At 34.6% G+C, this 20,282-nt stretch overlaps 1 protein-coding gene across 1 annotated transcript; it reads right to left on the bottom strand.

Annotated features, from left to right (window-relative positions):
- Window positions 1–484: 484 nt before the first annotated feature.
- Window positions 485–18,286, bottom strand: PANK3 (pantothenate kinase 3). Its single transcript, XM_051978876.1, has 7 exons — window positions 17,822–18,286; window positions 12,486–12,838; window positions 11,185–11,438; window positions 8,841–9,017; window positions 8,237–8,360; window positions 6,617–6,742; window positions 485–6,370 (listed from the first exon to the last, which is right to left on the bottom strand). The coding sequence occupies exons 1-7, from the start codon at window positions 17,847–17,849 to the stop codon at window positions 6,320–6,322; spliced, it is 1,113 nt and encodes a 370-aa protein (XP_051834836.1). The 5' UTR covers window positions 17,850–18,286; the 3' UTR covers window positions 485–6,319.
- Window positions 18,287–20,282: the final 1,996 nt, after the last annotated feature.

Below are 20,282 nucleotides of genomic sequence, written 5' to 3' on the forward strand. Positions count from 1 at the left end.
AGCAGTAATATCATGAAGAAAAAATATTCTGATTCAAAAACTCCAAAACAAAACCATGATCCATCCATGTCTCCTTTTTAAGGAGCCAAATTACTCACAAGTGATCAATCACAAGTGATCAACATGATGCAGAAACATAGAATTTTAGACATGGTTACTGTGGAGATTTTTTGTTCTGACTATGCTTATTTGTTACCAATTTGGAGAAAGACACACCAAGATTACCAAAGTCATAGAAGAAAATCTAGAACATGTTCAACTAAAGCCAGTAATAAATTTCACCCACTGGAAAGTTTTGGAATGTCACTATTTTTAATTTCTCTTGGGACAAATACATTAAATTTAAGCTATTAACACCTTTTAAGCTATTAAGCAACACCAAAGTCATTTGCAACTCATCCTGGTAAAGGCATTATATGTTGAACTTGAGCCATGTTATGAACCACTGTTGTGGATATTTGGGTACAAAAACATTATGGAAAAGTTACACAGTAAATATTAAAGAATTTTATTAGGAAAGATAAAAAGCATGATTTCTATTGTTCATACAGAAGAGCAACAAAATCAACTATTTAAAAAGTCTGTAGGGTATTAAGGAGGTTGGCATAATGGCAATACAATATCAGAATGAAACCCAGGCATCATTCATGCAAACGAGCATTAAGGAAAATCTCAAATTATATGGGAATGTTTACAGAAGTCATAATGAGAATCAAAGAAACTGTACATGTTGATGTAACAAGATGAAAAATAAATTAGGCAATTTACAAGTAATGTTTTATAGTTTACATTGCTGTATAACTTAGTTTTATTAGGAATAAAATTTATAGTCCATCATATATTTTTACATCACAGATTCAGTGTCAAAACAGTAAACAAAATTCAGACAAGTACAATATGACAGAATAAGGCAATTTAAAACTGAAATGGCTTTTATAGATAAAGGGAATCCAAACAAAAAATCTGATATTTATAAAACTAGCTATTCTCTCTAAGGGATGCCAAAACTATTTTTAGAATAATTTGGTTAGTAAAAGGGCATTAAGTTGAATTTAAGAAAGTGTTTTAATATTTTCACTTATAGCTTAATTTATACACTCAAAGCACAGAATATATACAGATGAAATTATGCACATGTCCTCAAGTTATTAATTCCATCAAAATACTGCAAGAAAGGAGAATAGCACATACATTTCTGCTCTTTGGAATGAATTTTTTTTCATTTTCTAAATACCAATTGAAAATACATAAAGCCTTTCCAAAAACAGAAGGCTACAATTTTCCCACGGTTAGACTTCAGATTAATATTTATATCATTCCAGGTAGAAATGAAAGTATTAAAAGACTGCAGCATATGCAATTTATTTCCATAATTTTCTATAAGAAATTGTCTAGGTTGAAACTATTGAGGATACTAGTGATTATTTAAAGATGCACCAGGACTTCAAGCATGGCAAATTTGAAAGATAAAAATCAGTATTATACCCAATATTCAATAATTGTATCCTAGTCATATTTATAGCACAAACCAAAATTTGCAGTTTTTTTTTTTTTTTTTTTTGCAAACTGATGTATATCATCATTTTAAAAAAGCCAAAGAATTAATATGCAGATGAAGGACAGAAATAAAATTCTAACTACCAAAGGAAAAGACTGACAATTTTTTTAAGCTTTTGCTCAACACAGATCATTCCCATTTCAGTTTCTAACATCATTCAGCACTGGTTGTGATTTTTGTAGTTTTGTTTCACTGCTACATTTGTTTAATCCTATTATGAACAGAAAGGGAACAGCTGCTCTTTTTCTATTACATTATTCTCAATCAACTAAAGATTTAAAGATATTTAAAAATTAAAGATATTCAATTTATGATATATGTTCGCAAGTTATACATTTGTCCTTTGTAAACTCTCGAATGGATCAAGTGTTTGATATTAAATGTACAAGTACCTGAGTCCTCCAACACGCGTTCTATTACCAAAAAAAGATGGAAACTACAATATCCTAGAAACAGTTCTATCACTGAAGGATAAAGTTTGTATTTATAATGATGAAATTTTCCCCTTTGTATAAATATGGCATTTCAGAATAATGCTTGTGTGATTCAGTTTACATTGAAAATCTAGTTAATTGCTTCCCCCCCCCCCTAAACTTCAGCTATTTTCAATTCTACTAGTCAAAAACAAAGTTGTTAAGTGTGCCCTAAACATTCTTAAATAAATAAATAAAGCATTAACTAGTGATGTTACTGGAAACAAATTTTCCAAAATACTCACATAGCTGTTAAATTAACCAAATACAAATCAGCTTAAATAAGGCTGTTACTTTACAATTTCTCCACTTTGTAAAAACACTAAATAGCTTTTAAATTTGAGAATTGTAGTTATGATAGTTATGATCAGTTTGATAAGAATACAAATTCAGTACCTGTTATTAACACTGGCAAATTATATGTATTACACGAATTTGGAATTCATTGCATATTAGAGTATGTAAATTTAAATACAACATTTTCTCTTTAAGATTCTGATGATGCATTTTCACAAAAACATAGAATTAAGAGCTGAAAGAAATTTTAGAGACCATCTAGTCTAACCTCCTCCTCATTTTTCATGAGGAAAACCGAGGCCTGTTGAAGTGAAGTTAAGATAGTGATGGTTCTATTTACAAAATAGAATACAACTTCACCCAATGTAAACAATAAGATACTACAAATCAAGTTTACTTCAATGTTAAAATTTCTTTTTTTGCAACTTAATTTAGGTTAAATATTTTTAAGGAAAAACAGTAACTAAGTCTCTACCAAGTATATACTAGGTTCAATATAAACTACTATCACAGCAAACCATTTCCTTAAATGAAAAATAAACTACATAAAGTACACATCCCCTAAGTTCATTTTGATGATATGGGTTAAAAGAATAAAGCAACCTTAAAAAAAAACCAAGGCAACAACTTCTTCAGTATTGAAAAGATGTTTCAATCAAAGTAGACTTTACTGTGTAAATAGGAACATTTTCATTGACACTTTTGCTGGGTAGGCCATTTTATATAATGGTAGGAAAAAACATTTAGTAACACCAGAAAAGGCAAACCAGTTTCCTTCATGAACCAAATGGTGAGTAAAAGCACAAATATAACCAAACACTCAATTTTTTTCTGTTCACTATTCTTTATACATGGCTTTTAGTGGAGAAAGATTTTATTACCAATATACATTCACAAGTGCAATATCTAAAACGCATAAAGTGCTCAAAAAAAAAAAAAAAAATACAAAGTGTATGGTCAATTCTTTATAGCTATAACACACACACACACACACACCCTCAAAAAACAAGCTTTCTCCCAAGAAGAATTCAGTGGTTATAATGAGTATTTCAGAACTACTACTTAGTTTTACCTTTAAAACAAGAAAACAAAAAAGGACACAACAAGAAACAATTCTTTCAACCCAATAATACCATGGATAAAGGAAAAAAAATCATTGTCATTTTCTTGGTCCATTATATTGCTTTTGAGATGGAATAAGCATTCCAAAACTATTGGTACTCCCAACACAAGCTATTAAACTTGCATTAGTAAAGGCAAAAAGTTCATGAAATCTTTATAAATTCTTGATATTTGGCAAGTTAAGTTATGCTGTTCAAGGATTTTTAGATGTTCTACTAAGGGCAGTGAAGTTTTTATTGCCTAAGCTAAAAGTAAACAAGTCTCTAGTGCTCAAAAATCAATAGGGTCAGCAGGTCTATTGTCTATTAATACTTTGCCACAAGTAAATTGATTAGCGCTGAAAAGAAACCTTGCTCTTTTCTCCCCCCAACACCCCCCCAAGAAAAAAAGGCTAATCCTTCCCTCTCAAACCACCTTTTGAGTAACTCTGAGATTGCTATGCTCCTTCAATTTCAGAATATATCCCCATTTATTTTCTTAGGAATAAAAATTAAGTATAAGACAGTTATTTCAACAAGGTAGTAGAGACAACAAATAAATCAATTAAGGACTCTCAGTAGGCTATTTCTTGGATGCTGAAAGTTAGCGTCTGATAATACCAAAGTTGAAAGAATTTAAGGCACTGAAATTGCCAAATTGACCTAGTGAAAAAATTGTGATTTTGGAAATTGAGAAAGTGTGCCCTAACAAGTATTTTGCTATTTAAAAATTTATCCATAACAGAACACTGGATGCTAAGAGTGATATAGGATATTTACTGGGAACATCCAGAAGTACCACAGGATAAAAAAAGATGGAGGTGGGGTAGTGGGAGAATATTTACTGACAGGATTGCATATATTCTTTTCCCTCAAGTGGGGTTCTCTTTGGAAAATCCATATTCAGAAAACTTCCATGTTTAAGTTATTTCTCAAGCATGCAGCTTTGAGGCCTGCAGCGACTAATCTTGGGAATTTAAAGATTAAAATAAAATATAATCTTAACAGCTTTTATAGCTAATGAATTTTCCTCATGCTCCTGAAAAAAAAAAAAAAAAAAAAAAGGATAAATATTGAAAAAGCAGTGATAGTAACCAGACTTTATGGTCACTGCATCCTTCTTTGGTTTGGTGATTTCACCACTAAGACGACCAAAATTCAGGATGTACCAATTCCAAAACATATTAAGACAACCAACATCCATACAATTTTTAAATGAAATCAGTTGAAATTTGAGAAAAATCAACATGTCACATTTTCCATTTAGTGCTTTTGACTACAGTTTGAATTTAAGCCCAAATTAAAGTCTTCAAAATAATGAAATCACGAAGATATGGCTGAAATACGCAATAGCTACCAAGAAAAATGAAAAGCGCTATTATTATTTGAGATTTTAAAACATGTTCTGACCTGAAGTTTGTTCAGTTTAAAATTAATTGCATTCTTTTTAAATATCATTCCCATTATTCCCAATTTCCCTTAGAATTCCACGGTTCAGAAATGAATGCCTTTATAGAAGGAATATCTTATGATCAATAGGGTCTGGTAAATATTTGAGCATGATATCTAAAGGATACATGGAGAAAGGTCTATAATAGCACATTATAGCCTACTGAAAAACATAACAGAAAGTCTTCTCTACTGTGTCCATAGCTGAATGATGCTGTGCTTTTGGTTTTATACAAATACGTAACACTTTTCTTGTAATGAGCACCATCATGGTGCAGGTCAAGAGGTGGTTAATATTCTGAGCCTTCCAAATCCTACAAATCTCATGAACTTTGCACTAACTATTTTGATGTTATTTTGAAAATAAAAAACTTCACACAAATTTACCAAAAACAATGATTCCAAAACAGAGGGTAAACTCCAAGACCAACAAGTTTTACAAACATTAGAATTATATTTTTATTGCCAGAATGTACAAAAACACTGATCCTTTTGTGATTCTGCAATACTGCCTCTGAATCCCATGAAGCTTCAAAATAACTAATCTTTCAATTATCCCACCCCCACATAATGGGATACAAAGTTTTTTGCCTTGTTGGTTCAGACCTTATAATGAGTGGCTGAAGTCTGGGTTGAAAGGAATGTATTAGAGAAAATAACATCCAAATTGAGCGATGTACTTTGATCTCAAAACATTAGTTATTATTAAAGAAATCACCAATTAAGTTATCAAATGTTAGTTGTTTTATCTTTAAATGTATTAAGCATAATGATTCGACTCCATGAACAGTGCTCTACTGCACCAATTGAAAAATTAGTCAGAACTTACACTTGGAGTATCACAAATACCTATATTTTAATTACATTATGGTATTTGAAAATACTTTAAATTCTGCTGGGATCTCTCAACTATAGAAACTTTTAAGAAAATGCATTAGAAAAGCACTAATGGTTCTCAATGCCTGAAATTTTCTACGCAAGAAAATGGAATCTCAATGATGCCTTGGTTGTCATGGTGAATTTTCAATATAGGGAATGAAAAGTAAGCAAAAAATGGGCAAGATATCCTTATAACATACATTTAGAATAAACTAAGTGGGGACTTCAAGATTTTTATTTGAGCATACAGTATCATAATGCTAACTATTTAAAAATAAATGAAAATATTTGAGAAGCTCAGAGGTTGTATTGCATCAAAAGGATTTAATACTGGCTATATACAGAAGAGTAAGACCAAAATCCCAAAAGCATTTCAACTGGAAATGCTTCATGTTACCAAGATCTCACTTTAATATGGCAACATTCAGCAGCTTACCATTTTGACATTTAAAAATGAGTAGCAACATTGCTGTTTTCCCCCCTTGTCCTTTGGTTCCCATCAATTTAAATAATGCAATAATAATTCTTCGGATTTTCAGCTGGCATTATTGACCTTCCATGCTTTAGCTGAAATTTGGCAGCCCCAAGAGAGCACCAACTGCTCCAAAGTACCCCTGTAGAAAAAATTTTTTAAATAATCAATGTAAGTGATTACTTAATAATCCCATTTAATAACTGACATGTATATTATAACAGAGTAAATATATGAAGGAAAATACATGAATATATAATATAAAACATATGAAGGAAAACAAACAATTCCTAATACCTAATTCTGGTTAAACTAATGTTCTTTCCTAAGAGAAAAAAGCTATTTGGAAATTTAAGATAGATTAAAATTGGGAATTTCGATAACATACCTCATGCTCTAGAAACAATGCCTTCAACTGGCCTTTGGACCAATAATCCAATGCATATGCCAAAAGTTTCATTGACAGGGTATTGACACGTAGAAAGTTTCCAACAAAGACAACTCTATTTATTTTCTTTAAAAAAAAAAAAAAAAAAAAGATAAAAAAGCAAGTTATTTAGAAAAAGCATTATTAACATTTACCATAAACATTTCTATGACCTTACTCATAATATATGTATATTAAGAACAGAATCAAGTTACAGATGAAATTTGCAAATTTGCAATGTTTTGGTGATACAGTACTTTATGACTGACATTATTACTGACTTAAAATCCAGTGCTCTTTTCTATTGCATCCGTTAGAAACAGTTTTAAAGTTTGCTTTGCAAAAAAGTTTATAAATTGGATATCATAATGTTGATATTAGTGAAAATGCAATATAGGTCAAGAATTTGTCAGTATGTAAACTACATTCCATCACACCTAAAAGAACTAGTCACTAAAAATAATCAAAAATAACCTTCTATTTGCCATTTCAGTTTTTTCAAGTTCAGTAACAGTGGGGAGGAGGGATGGGGGAGGAGAAATACTTTGAATAGGTCTTACAATTACACCTATTCATTATTCTAAACAAAATGTCTTTAGACACTTTATGGGCTGATCACTCGAGACACTTGATCTACAAGTCTGAGAAACCATATAACTACATAATGTGGAGTAGGAGAAAGTAGGGAGAAAATTTTGAGCAAAAGGTTTTGCAAGATTTTTTTTTTAATGTTTTTAAATTTGTGTAAAAAATTGTGCTAGAATGTGGTGCTATTAAGGCAGTACAACAAAATTTAAGACATTTACACCAATTACATATCAATGCATTGGTATTGAAGGGAGGGAAGAAAGAAACAGTCAGAATTTACATTAAATATGTTTACTTCATAAAAAGACACCTTTATTTCAAATCCTGAGGCACAGAAAATGCAGAATCTTTTAACACATTTAAAATACAATTTAATTTGCCCAAATTATAAATTTACCCCGATTCTTTCTAGCAATAATTTGTATGTCCAAACCCCCCCGCAAATTTGTAACATTTGTGAATCTCAAGGCCAATGCTGCAAATGAACTACCCACCATTAAAAAAAAAAAAAATTCACTTTTTCTTTGAAGAGCAAATCTCAATGCCTTCATAGCCCTGTACAATGCTGCTTGATCCATATGCAACAAGGCAGCACTGTAAAGAAGCTGAAGACAGTAAGAAATCTTTTCCGTTGCTCAGCTAATTGTAATGCAAATAAAATGTCCCAAATTAATTGGGACAATAAAAAGAAAAATGAACATTATTTGAAAAAGATCATTCATTAGCTCAACTTCTTATTAAACTATTAAGATTTAAAGCTTTCTGAAAATGTTCTGCATTATGTTTCCTAGATATAAAGAAATGTAAATATTGCTTTAAGGTAATGTCTACCTAATTAAAACCCCCATGTTTGTCAAATTAAGCTACCATGATAAAAAGTAGGCAAAAGTTTAATCCTTAGGATTTAATGGAAATAATTTTTTTAATTCCTCAAATATTTAAAAGAATTTATCAGTCATTCAACATTTTTTATCTAATTGAGAACATGCTTACCTCATTACCAGCACACATCCTTGCTATAGAACCAATGTTATTGGTGATAGTAACTAAAGTAGCTCTTGCTAGATCTTCTTTACTCACAGATTCTCTCTTCTCCTTATAAATCATGTTCCCAAAGCTGCAAGAAGGGAAGGAATTTGAAAAAGGGATTGAAGAGAGCAAAGAAAAAATAAAGCAGTCTAACTTTGATTACTAACTTTGATAGCCAAGGTAACAGCACTTTTTCCTCAAAGATTTAAAAAATTATGTATGGTTGATCCATTTATACAAAATATTCAAATTAAAAATTATGAGGATATGTATACAATTAAAGTATTATTCATTTTTAGAAGGAATAGAAAGCTATTAAAATGCATAAATCAGAATTCCAGAACAATTTTCTGTTCTAAAAACCTTTGGGAAGGGAAATACTTAGATCCAGTTTGCAAAATTACTGCTGTGCAATGTTAGGCAATTTTTTAAATTAACCTTTCAAACCTAGTCTTAGCTCCAAAAATCCTATTCTTTACAATTGTAAGAATACATTTACAATTGTAATTGTACATTTAATTAATTTCAAAAAATTGAATAACCCCTGTGATTCAAGAATTTAACTTACCTAGATGCTACAGCCCATCCTGGCAAGCCAAACCTCTCATAATCTCCTCCGTAAATATCACGGACCAATTTATCAGCCTGAGTGCTATCGCCTTTGGAAGCCATTTCAAGAGCTTCTTCAAAACTTTCACAGCCAGTCAGTAAGCTGCATAAACCTAGAAATGTGCCACCTCCCAAGCTAAACAAAAGAGAAAAAAACCTTCATGAGTTTCCCCCCAGGGTCACAAAATCTCTTCTCAAAAGCTAAAATTTAAAAATTATTTCAGATATGTGTACCTCTACTAGGATAGGCATGGAAACATCAACAAAAGAATAGTGTACTAGACAGACCAATTAAGAAAAATGTGCTCCACTTAAAAGTGACCTCTCCTCCAGATAAGGTAGTTGCTCCCAAAACCTCCATTTTAAAGAGAACTGGGTTCTTCAAATCTTTTATCTTCCTCTCTTCTGTACTGTAGATGAAGTTTCTCAACTATGCTACCTTTCTTTTCCCTTACCCCACACTTTCAGCTTCCTTTTCTGCCTTTCCCCCCCTTTATAATGCAAGACCCTTAAGAGTAGGGATTATCTTTCTGCTTGCTTACAGGGATTAGTGCTGGCATGTAGCAAGTGCTTAATGCTTGCTGATAAATATGGAAATTTGCTGTTTAGAGGAATTGTACATTTGTTTAACCTATATTGGATTGCTTGCTGTCTAGGGGAGCAAGGAGGAAAAAGAGAAAATTTTGATATGCAAGGTTTTACAAAGGTGAATGTTGAAAACTATGTTTGCATGTTATTTGGGGTTTTTTTTCCTAATAAAAAGGACATTTTCTTGGAACATGGATGAAGAGAGAAATCCAAGTTCTATGTGACTCTTGAAATGTCTGTAAAAGTGAGTTTGCATAATAGCATAATACAAGTCCAGAAACCATCCACCTTGACATGGGTTAACAATGACTTAAAAGTTATTAGAAGTTCTGTCACCCAAGTTCTGCCTTCCTGGAAAATGCATCTAGAGGGAGAATGGAAGTAACAGCATCTTGCAGGAATATATATATATGTTTAAGGATCACTGAACTGAAATGAAAGACAAATCGTTAAGTTTTTTTCCTAATGCTACCTGCATAAATAAAGGAACGAAAGAAAGAATTTCCATGTACTAGGGAAAATGTTACTGTAGCTGCAATTTCTAAATAAAGCTAAATGCATCCTAATCAATTTTGTGCCAAACGACTGCCAATCCCACATCTTTTCTACTGTGAATGTTAATGTTCAGGGTTTGCTGCTTTGCTGACAAAAATTTCCCCAAGTTCCACTAACCTTTTTCATGACCTAGACAGTTCAAAGTTTACAGATGGCCTAAAGAACTTTGACACTAGCAACATTTTTCACTGTTCAGAGGGAGGAGGATATACAAAGACTGAGAGCCATTGTGTGTAAACTTTTTGTTTATGGGTTGTTGATGCCAACAAATTCCTCATTAGAAAACCTCCACACAAAGCCTGCCCAGGCTGCTGGACAGAAGCTGCTAGTCCTTGTACAACATCAAAGCTTTCTACAAGCAACAAAATGAAGCACCGAAGATGGACAATTCGAAACTCAATTCTAAGGAAGTTTAAAACAATGACTCCTAGTGAAAAACCATTCCAATATAATTATTGATTCACTCTTCTATTTTATTAACTTAACTGCTCTGTGTTTTCAATCTTGTTTTCTTACGAGAACGTGAGAGCTTTGATTGTGAGAGGAAGTTCAGAACCAAGGAGTTTCTTGTTCTTAAATCAGAAATTGTTTTAAATATAAATGGGGAGTTCTACAAATTTATTACAAATGCTTCTCTCCGTGGAGCAGATCATAAAGTAATCATCTATTTAATTTTTAAAGATATGTATGTGTGTGTATGAAAGAAAACATCCTACATAAAAAATTTTATGGCTTTCATTTTATATAGATCCAAATTCCTGGCAAGGCCAGCATCATCTATTTACAAAGTCATTTGCATTCTTACTGATCTATAAAGGACATGCAATACCACTGTAACTTTTCTCCAAAACAGACTAGAAACAAGCAGTGAATAATGGTAAAAGAAAATAAATACAATATATGTATATATGTCCAAACAGTTAACTTATACTTCAACACATTTAACATGTATTGGTCAACCTGCTATGTGGGGGAAGGAGTGGAAAAGTTGGAACAAAAGGTCTTGCAATTGTCAATGCTGAAAAATTACCCATGCATATATCTTGTAAATAAAAAGCTATTAAAAAAAAATAATGGCAAAAGGAAATCGGTTCCTTTAGAATAAATGCCTTGCATAATATTGATTTAACTGTGCATTCACGAGACTGAATGGTTATTACCTTGTTCCAGTAACTCGCTTATAGTTGTCTTTGGAATGGACAGCTAAAATACTAACTCCAGAACCAATGTTCACGACCAGAAGTGGATATGGGTCATCCAAGTTAAAAGGCATCTTTTGGCATCTTTCAGGTTCTGAGGCATTGCCAAAATAATAGCATTCTGCCTGTCCATTAAAACTGACAGAATCTATATATAGCAAGCCCTTTACAAGGCAGTCAAGTTCATCCAGTTTGTGCAGCTGGAGGTTTCCAATCTGTTTTTTTAAAACAAACAAACAAAATGTTATCAACCATTCAAGTAAGCTCAATACAACTGTTAAGACTTAATATGATTTTGATTCTCTGAAAGCATGTGCAACAATAGCCGTTTTCTACATTTGAAACAAAACTGCCACTATGCAGAACAAAGTTATGGTGGAAAAACTAATCTAAGAGCTGAATTGCATGTGACTTTAAACAAATCTAACTTTCCCTCTCCTCATTTGTAAAAATCAGATTTGGATCAGAAAACCCCTGAAGTTCTTTCTAGCACTAAATCTATTGCTATTATGTAGTCTTTCACCAAAATTTTGTTAGCTCTTATTAAATCTTGTTTCAGAATTTAAGTTATCTTTGTTTAGACATATGAATGTGAATCTTACATCACATCCAGTTGTTTTCATGATGTTCATTTAATTTCTACTTTTGGTACTTTATCTGCTTCTCATTTGGTAGGCTCTATTACAAGAGAAGTGCTTTATACAGTATAGCTTATAGGAAAGACATTATCTGAGAATTTTCCCTCAATCATTTAACACAAATAATGTATACAATTATATACACAAAATGCATATAATTACACATGGTAAACATTACCAAGAGCAAAAGTAGTTGGGGGGCAGACAGCAAAGTCCTCCTATAAAAAGTGGGATCTCAATTGAGTCAGTGAAGTCAGTAAAACAAGGAAATGGAAATGAGAGAGTACATGCCAGTAATAGAGGGTAGCCAGTGTCAAGGTAGAGTGACAGGTAAGGAACACTAAGCAGACCACCGTATCTGGTTTATAAATTGTATCGGAGTATAAATCCTAAGATGACAAAAAAGTGAGGAAAAGATCAAGATGATGACTTTAAACGTTAAGTAGAAAATTTTATATGAGCAGGGAGTTACTGCATGCAGTTTGAATCAGGGCGATAGAATGGTAGCACACACCTGTCTTTCAGTTAAAAAAAAAAAAAAATCAAAAGCCCCACATTACAGATAAAGTAGTTTGATATTAAAGCAAGAATTGGTTAGATTAATAATTTTTAACATTTACCTACCGTGCGAAAATCTTTTTCAAACTTGTAAGCACCACCTCCAGTAGCACATAGCACCGTGTGTAATGTTGAGAAGTTTTTATCTCTCCCCATTTGGATAAAAGTAGGCAGGTCATGGGTTGGAAATCTGATAAAGTGCAAGTTCCCTCTTCGGCCAAAGAGTGTCAAATCCTTCAGTTCAAGATGAACATCCCTAACTCCAGTCAACCCATAGGCTACATTAGAAGTCAGATATTTGCGGATACTTTTTAAACTTTCAACTTCTTCTTGCTCCTCCTCTGCTGTGATATCAATGGGTTCAAAATAAGCAAGTTTCACAAGAGTGCCTCCTATGTCCATGCCAAACCATGGGAAAGCTGTGAATAATGACAGAAATCAACATTGCTCTTTCAGAAACCAAGCATCATGTTAGCCAAAATTACTGCTTAAAAATAGTGATCTTATAGGTTTTTTCCTCCATTAAAAACATTTAGATAAAACAGAAGTACCACTCAATAAAACTAACAATTACAAGGGGAAACTACACAAGTTTTTTGGATAAACACTTTTAGCAGCGTAGCAAAGGGGGCAGATTAAATTCTATTTACCCGACAAAGCAAAAATGACATTTAAGAATTTTTCCAATCTGTTGAATAAATACGAAATTAGGACATTTTTTCCTGAGTGTTAAACAAAGAGGCCATTCTGACATTGCATAATAGATACTTCCATGGCTTCAAATTCTGGAAGGATGTAAGAAAATCCCTTTCTATAATGTTAGGCAAAAGGATAGCAAATTGAGGAACGTTTATTAATCTGAGAAAATTGATAAAATTTTTTTGATCTGAAATCTTTTAAATGCTGTGCCTTTGCAGTCATACAGAAATATATGCCAAGTTATAAATATCACTCTGCAGGCAACTTAGCTCTGAAGGTTCAGAGCTCATGCCTTTTTTCTTGCTTGAAACCTTAGGACTAGATTTATAAATACCAACACCACCCTAAAAAGTGAAAACCTCAATTAGCACCATATATATAGCTTTTCTATTTTCAAAAGCTATATAGTAGCATTTTAATATTTAAAAGAACCTTAGGAGTTATTTCTAGTTTGTATATGAAGAAACATTTTATTTTTGAAACCATGCAGGGAAACCCAAGATTAAATTCAAGTTTTTGACTAGTAGGTCATACCATTAAATTCAAGAATACACATGGATGACAGTGGCTAGAGAAATGATTAGCATATATTGGATTCTGTAAGGGAAAAAAAAAGTCCCAGATTTTCTACTGTCAGGCAAATAATATTCTATGAAATTTTTTCAGGTAAAGCTGATATGCTAGGAAAACCCTAGGTATAAATGGAGGGGAAATTGTATTTTGAGAAAGTCTTCAAAATTGAACAATCCCCCTGCTATAGGATTTAAGAGCATGACAACCAAGTTTGTAAAATCATTTAAATTTGTACTAGCTAGCTAAAAATAACAATATACTTAAATTAAACATATTATGAAGAGCACTATAAAAAGCATATTCAATGCATCTATTCACTTTTATTCAATTTAGAATACCACCCAAATTAAACAAACTAAATTTAGTCTGTTAGACTGTCATATACTGACCTTATATCAGAAAAGGAAATTGTTACTGCTAAAATATGAAGACTACAACTGAACCAAAGTGCAAGAGCAATTCTGAGAGGCCACAGGACATTAATATCTATGTCTTAGGACACACATAATTACAGAGCTAAAAGGGTGTGGACAGATCATTAAATCCAATCTCTTTTACAGATGAGGAAACAGAATCTGAGAAATGAAGTTATCTCCTTAAAGTCAAAGATCTCTTTAAGAGGCAAATCAAGCGCAATGCTTCAATTTTCTGACAGTCACTCCTGTTACAGCAGTCTGATTTTTAAAATTTTATTTCTTAAAAGGTTTACTTTTTAAAATATAAAGTCTTTACTATCTTACTCTTTAAATGTAAGTGACTGAAGTTAAATAAGAAAAATCAGGAAACAAAAATGTAACAAGGTCTGATCCTCTCTGATACACCTCACCATGTACCCTACCTCCCAGAAAAAAAGTTATTAGTGCTAATAACTTTCCTTAATTAACATCAACACTACATGACTAACAAATTCAAGCTAAAATTATGGAACTCATTTAACTTTGGGAGAAATAACAGGACAGGAAGACATGAATCCTAGAAAGAGACCTACTTCTGTAGAAGGGTCTGATTACAGACCACTAAGTTATCAAACTGAAATTTTCAATTCTTAAAATAGGGGCATTTTCTATATTCTACTTACCTTATAAGGAACAAATTCCAAATATTTGCAATAGGGAATATAGCCTAACTACCAAGTTACAATATTTCCATCCCCTAAAACTTAATAGTTCCCTAGAAAATACTAAAAGCACCCACAGGTAAAGTCAAATGATCTAATAAAATAAAACTATATTATAACCTGTAAATACAGGTTCTGAGAACAAAATATTCACAAGATGTAACAATCTAACAGTAAACATAAAAGTACTAAGTTAATAGGCACTTTGTTAAAAAGCAATCACACACTCCCTATTTAGTGTTTTAATCTTCTCTGGAATTTCTCTCGACAACCTCCAGTTACAATTCCTCACCTGGTTCTACTCCAGTGGCCATCAAGCCCTATTAATAGCAACCCCTCCTCCCATCTCCCAACAATCACAAGGACCTTTAAGGTACAGGTTTGTTCTATGTAGGCAAAAAGAAAAACCTGGATGCTCAATCATCTCTTTAATGATTAACACAAGATAGTGAATCACAAAGACAAGGCTGTTAACTTTCTAGAAAAGTTTTACATGTTAAATTTGCAAAAGGAAAAAAAAAAAAACCATCTAGCACCAAAGAGCTATCACTGCCACTAAATATTGAGAATTTATTTTTTAGGTTAAAAGAAAAAAACCAATGACAAAATTATGGTGAATTAAGTAACAATGTAACAGATTTATAACACTTTCCATAAAAAGTGCTTAAATAGAACGAGTTATCTTAGAAATGAGTTTTCTTCCTTATAAACCTTTCTTCTCTTCCAAATATGCAACCCTGAAGGTCTTCAAGCATAAGCTAGACTAATGTTTTAGAAGAAATTCATACTCGACAAGATGACCCTCAAATCTTTTCCAAGCTTCATTCTGTGATTTTTTAAATTTAATCTTGTTCAATTAAGAAGTTATGACAAAACATCTGCACATATATTTATTTTATGGGTCAGAACTAAAGTTAAGCTAGCTAAGAGTTCAATATATTCCAAAGAAAGATAACAAAACAAGAAAACAGGGGATATGGAATCAGGACACCAAACCCTGCTCTGATGTTTTAAGGTACTGAGTTTTCAGAACCATAAACTAGAACAATACTTGCACTAACTTATCGGGTTACTGTTTGGAAAACGAACTGAAAACTTCAAAATTCGCTTATGAGTGACAACACATTAGTTATATATTACAAGAGTTGGAATGTGTCCATTGTAATTAAAGTGAATGACCAGAGGGAAAAAAAAAATCCGTCGGTGAAAAAAACTGCTTTGGCTGGGACTTATGATTTCACTTGGTATATAGCAAACTTCCTGTGAAGAAACTTCCTAACAGTTGCCTGAAGCATTCAGAGGTTAAGTTACTCCAGGCTCACCCAACCAGTCAGGAGAACTTAAACCCAGGTCTTCTTGACCCTAAGGCCAGTTTAACAACCACAATCTTCTCAAAAAAAAAAAAAAATTCATTTTGGTTTAATGTATCTTCCAAGATAAGCTTTACTAATTTGAATTATAAAGGTCTACAAAAGCTGGCAATTTTAACATATGTATGCCAAGGCCCATTTAGGTCAGTGTTTGGGTCCCACTAGACTTAAAATAGTAATAGTAATCATTTAACCTAGAAGGTCTTGCCCTCCCAGGTTTTTATTTAGTTTAGTTTTATGGTTTGTTTGTTTTTTTTAACTAGGTGAAAGAGGATTCTTTGAGTAAATTGCTACCTATCTAACCTGAACCTGTATGTTTTCATTGGACTCAGATGGCTCTAGAGGAGAAAAGGGAAAAGGTCTTCACTTAAATCCAATTCACTAGCACCTCATGGTCCTCTTCTCAATGAAGGGACAAAGTACAAAAACCATGTATAATATGCATATATAAAATTTTATTAAATATTTTACATTTTACAGATAGAACTGAAGTTCAAAGAACTTAAGTAATTTACAATCAAACAAATGTTAAGTGTAGGTGGTCTCACCTACTCGGCTTCTTCCAATAATTACTCTTAAAGTTTCCAACCTGCCCCAAAGTATTCGTCTTCTACTTATGGGGATCATACCTTATATTGTATTGAAAATTATATCAAGTTTATCAAATTGTTTTATATTTTAAGTTACATTCAACTTTTTAAAAATTATCTATACCATCCCCAATTCAATAACATGATACCTGGAACCCAACTGGTAAAATTAAGGACAGGAATATAAACTAAGCAATCACAACAAAAAAACCACCAGACTACAACACAAATATGCAACAAGGGAATCATTTATTTTCCTTCTTTATAACGTAAAACTATGTGACCGAGTTGTAAAGTACAAGTTGTATTATGATCCATGTCATTGCACAAGTAAATAAGGATGATTCTTGGAAATCAAGTTATTAAATGAAAGAATGTCTCCGAAATCATTAACCCTTGCACATCAGTGTACGCCAGTGAAGTTCAAGACACGAATTATCACCGTGACAAAAGGAAATAGAAGGTCAAAACATACAGGTCTTATCACTATTTTTGCAAGGGGAAAAGGAAATGGCCAGTATCTTTTTTTTTTTTAATTTATAATGAACAGGAGACTCTGGGCACCTCTGCTTCCAGCCGTCATCTCTGGTATAAAGTTAAAAGGAATCTCAAGTTGAGACTTTTTTAAATTAATAAGTAAACGTCGATTGCCTCAATTTCCTCATCTGAAAGGTGGGAGAAGAGAAATACAGATACTACTACTTGCACATGGGTACGAAAGAATCTTTATAAACTGTATATATAGCATTACGAAAACGTGACCGTGACCTATTTTTGTTATTCGCTGAAGAGCGAAGCACCAAGCAAAACTGATTTTCCGGTGTCTCTCGTTCAGACGCTTTAAAGATGAACTTAGTTTTTGAAAGCTTTCATAATTGGGGAGTAGCAAGGGGGGCGCCAAAAGCCCAAACTTCCAACAGAGCCCACGAGAGCTCAGAAAGTGGGGCAAGGAGCCCTTCCTCCTTTCCACCCCCCAGCCCCGAAAAAGTCCCCTTTTTCCCCTCCCCTAACCCGCTGGGTCCCGGGGAGGCAGCAACCCGACCCCCAACTTACAGGGCTTTTTGGCATCCTTGATCTTCATGCTGCCCGCCGAGGGAGCTCCAGGCGGCGGTGGCGGTGGCGGCGGCGGCGACGGCGGGGCCTGCTCTGGGGGGCGACAGCGGCTCGGCCCGAGGGCTCCCCGGTCCCGAGGCGGCGGCACGGAAACGCTGGCCCGGTCTTCCCCACAGCGCGGCGGGGGGCGGGCTCGGAGTGGGGCGGGGCTGCCGGCCGCTTCGGGCGATGCCCGGCCGAGTGGGCGGGTGGCCTGAGAAGGGTAAAGAGGTCCGCCTCCGGACCCGGACCCCCTGCAGTTCCTGAGGTGCGGCCAAAGCAGTGGGGTCGGAGGGCGCGATGGGGGAGAGACGCCGGCGCTCGCCGCTCCGGGCCCCACCGCCGCCGCTCCAGACAAAAGGCCCCTCTCCCGGGAGCCGCCGCGCTCCGCCGCCGCCGCCGCCGCCGCGCTAAGCAGCGAGCCCGCCCAGACGGAAGGCCCACGTGACGCCCCCACTCTGTGCGCGCGAAGAAGGGCTGCTGGGGCTCGTAGTTCCCTCGGCAGCGAGGCGCCGCTCCAGGACTGCTAAGGTGGATCCGGACTACAGAGCCCGAAATGCTTCACGGATATAAGTTCCCAGGGGTCCTTTTTATCCCATCCTATCACCTCAGCTTCTTCCGTGGGGGCGGGGGCGGGGCGTGAGTCACGCCAGCCAGCTGGGGGCCAATGAGGGCGAAGAGAGGGCGGGGTTGTGAGTGTGTACAGTGTATGTATCTATGAGGGAGGGAGGGAAAGGTAAGTGGAGTGTGACTGCCCTCCCTTTTAAACAGGGAGGGGCCTTGCACACCCATCTGAGAGACTAGTACACTTGCTTTTTAAAAATTGTTTTGCTTGCTAGCCCTAGAAGGAAGCTGCAGGCATTCTCCTAAAAAGTGACAAATGGAAGGCTTTCTTGAATAGAATACAAACTTCTCATTTTACATATGGGGTTCAGAGCAGTTAACCAACTTGGCCAAAGTCACCCAGCCGGGCGATGGCAGAGACCGGGCTTGCAATGGAAGTTTCCCCACTAATTTTAGCACTTTCCACTGTATTTTAGTGATTTGGAGGGAATGTTTTAAGAGTAGGGTGCTGCCTTCTCCACTTCCTAAATCCTAAAACATTAACCATGCCCGGGTCTTCTGCTTCACTGTCACCGCCAAGCCCCTCTCTACCTCTCTTCCACATCTAATATCTTTGGGTTTTTACTTCAGTTACTATTTAGTGCAGGAAAATGCTCTAAAAACAAAAAAGGAAAAATTTTAAGTTCTAAAGAACCTATAATAGTACAAAGAATACATAGTTAGAATTTTAGAATAAAGATTTTGGTCTTTGTGCTGCCAGTTCGTCTTAATTTAGCAGATAAGGTGCAGGTTTTTTCCTTCTCAATAGTTTCTTCTTGGTATCAGTTTTTAGGTCTCTCAGCAATTTTGGAAATAAAAGGGAAATGGAAGGGAAAGACATGGGAAATCATGGGCTAATTTACCTTCTGTGACTTCTGCTTAGCAAGTTGGTTCTTCACCACCACGGACAGTTCAGGCAGTATAGCTCCATGAAGAGAGAAAGGTTCATACCCATATTTGCTAACTAACATACTTCAGTTTATAGGGCTTTTAAAAAATAAAGCATTTTAAGGGATTGTTCCAACAAGATTGTCTTTTTATGTTCTCCCTGGGACCTGGCTGAGAATTCTGCCCAAATATTCATGAACATTTTGGCTCCAATGTCGTAGATTGTAAGATTGAAAATATAGATTGTGTCATCAAAATCACTGTTTGGAACAGTTATTCCAGCTGCTTGTTGGTTCTAAGACTCTTTCACTCATTGCTGCTGTTTCTCTTAGTTACTTCAAACATGTTTTTGATAAGATTCCCTGAAAGTCCCCCATGAGTCAGTATTGGAGATGGAAAGAGCAGCCCAACATGCCAAGCACCTGTCTTGGTTTTTATAGCCAGTCAATCTCTCTAAATCTACCTTTGTTTTATAAGGTGACAGAGTACTTAAAAACTGGTCTTCTTGGTCATTTCTTGTACCTGTTTTTTTCTGTAGTAGTCCATACAGATTTTGGAGAATTGTGCTACTAGTTATGAGAAATTTTGATCTGGGGCACTTATATACAAAGCTAAGACACTAACTGAATCACTAGAGAATAGATGCTAATAGTTATTCATTCTATAAGTATTTATTGAATATATTTATTTTCTTTTTCTTTTTTTGCAAGGCAATCAAAATTAAGCAAATTAGGTCACATTTTAATTCTTGTCCTCTTGACTCTAGGGCTGATACTCTTATCTGCTGTACCCCCAGCTGTGCCTCATCTTTCATTTTCTTTTTCTTTCTTTCTTTCTCTCTTTCTTTCTTTCTTTTTTTTCCCTAAGGCAATTGGGGTTAAGTGACTTGCCCAGCGTCACACAGGTAGGAAGTATTAGGTGTCTGAGGCCA

The sequence above is a fragment of the Antechinus flavipes genome, chromosome 2 (genome assembly GCF_016432865.1).
Source record: "Antechinus flavipes isolate AdamAnt ecotype Samford, QLD, Australia chromosome 2, AdamAnt_v2, whole genome shotgun sequence".
Taxonomy (NCBI): domain Eukaryota; kingdom Metazoa; phylum Chordata; class Mammalia; order Dasyuromorphia; family Dasyuridae; genus Antechinus; species Antechinus flavipes.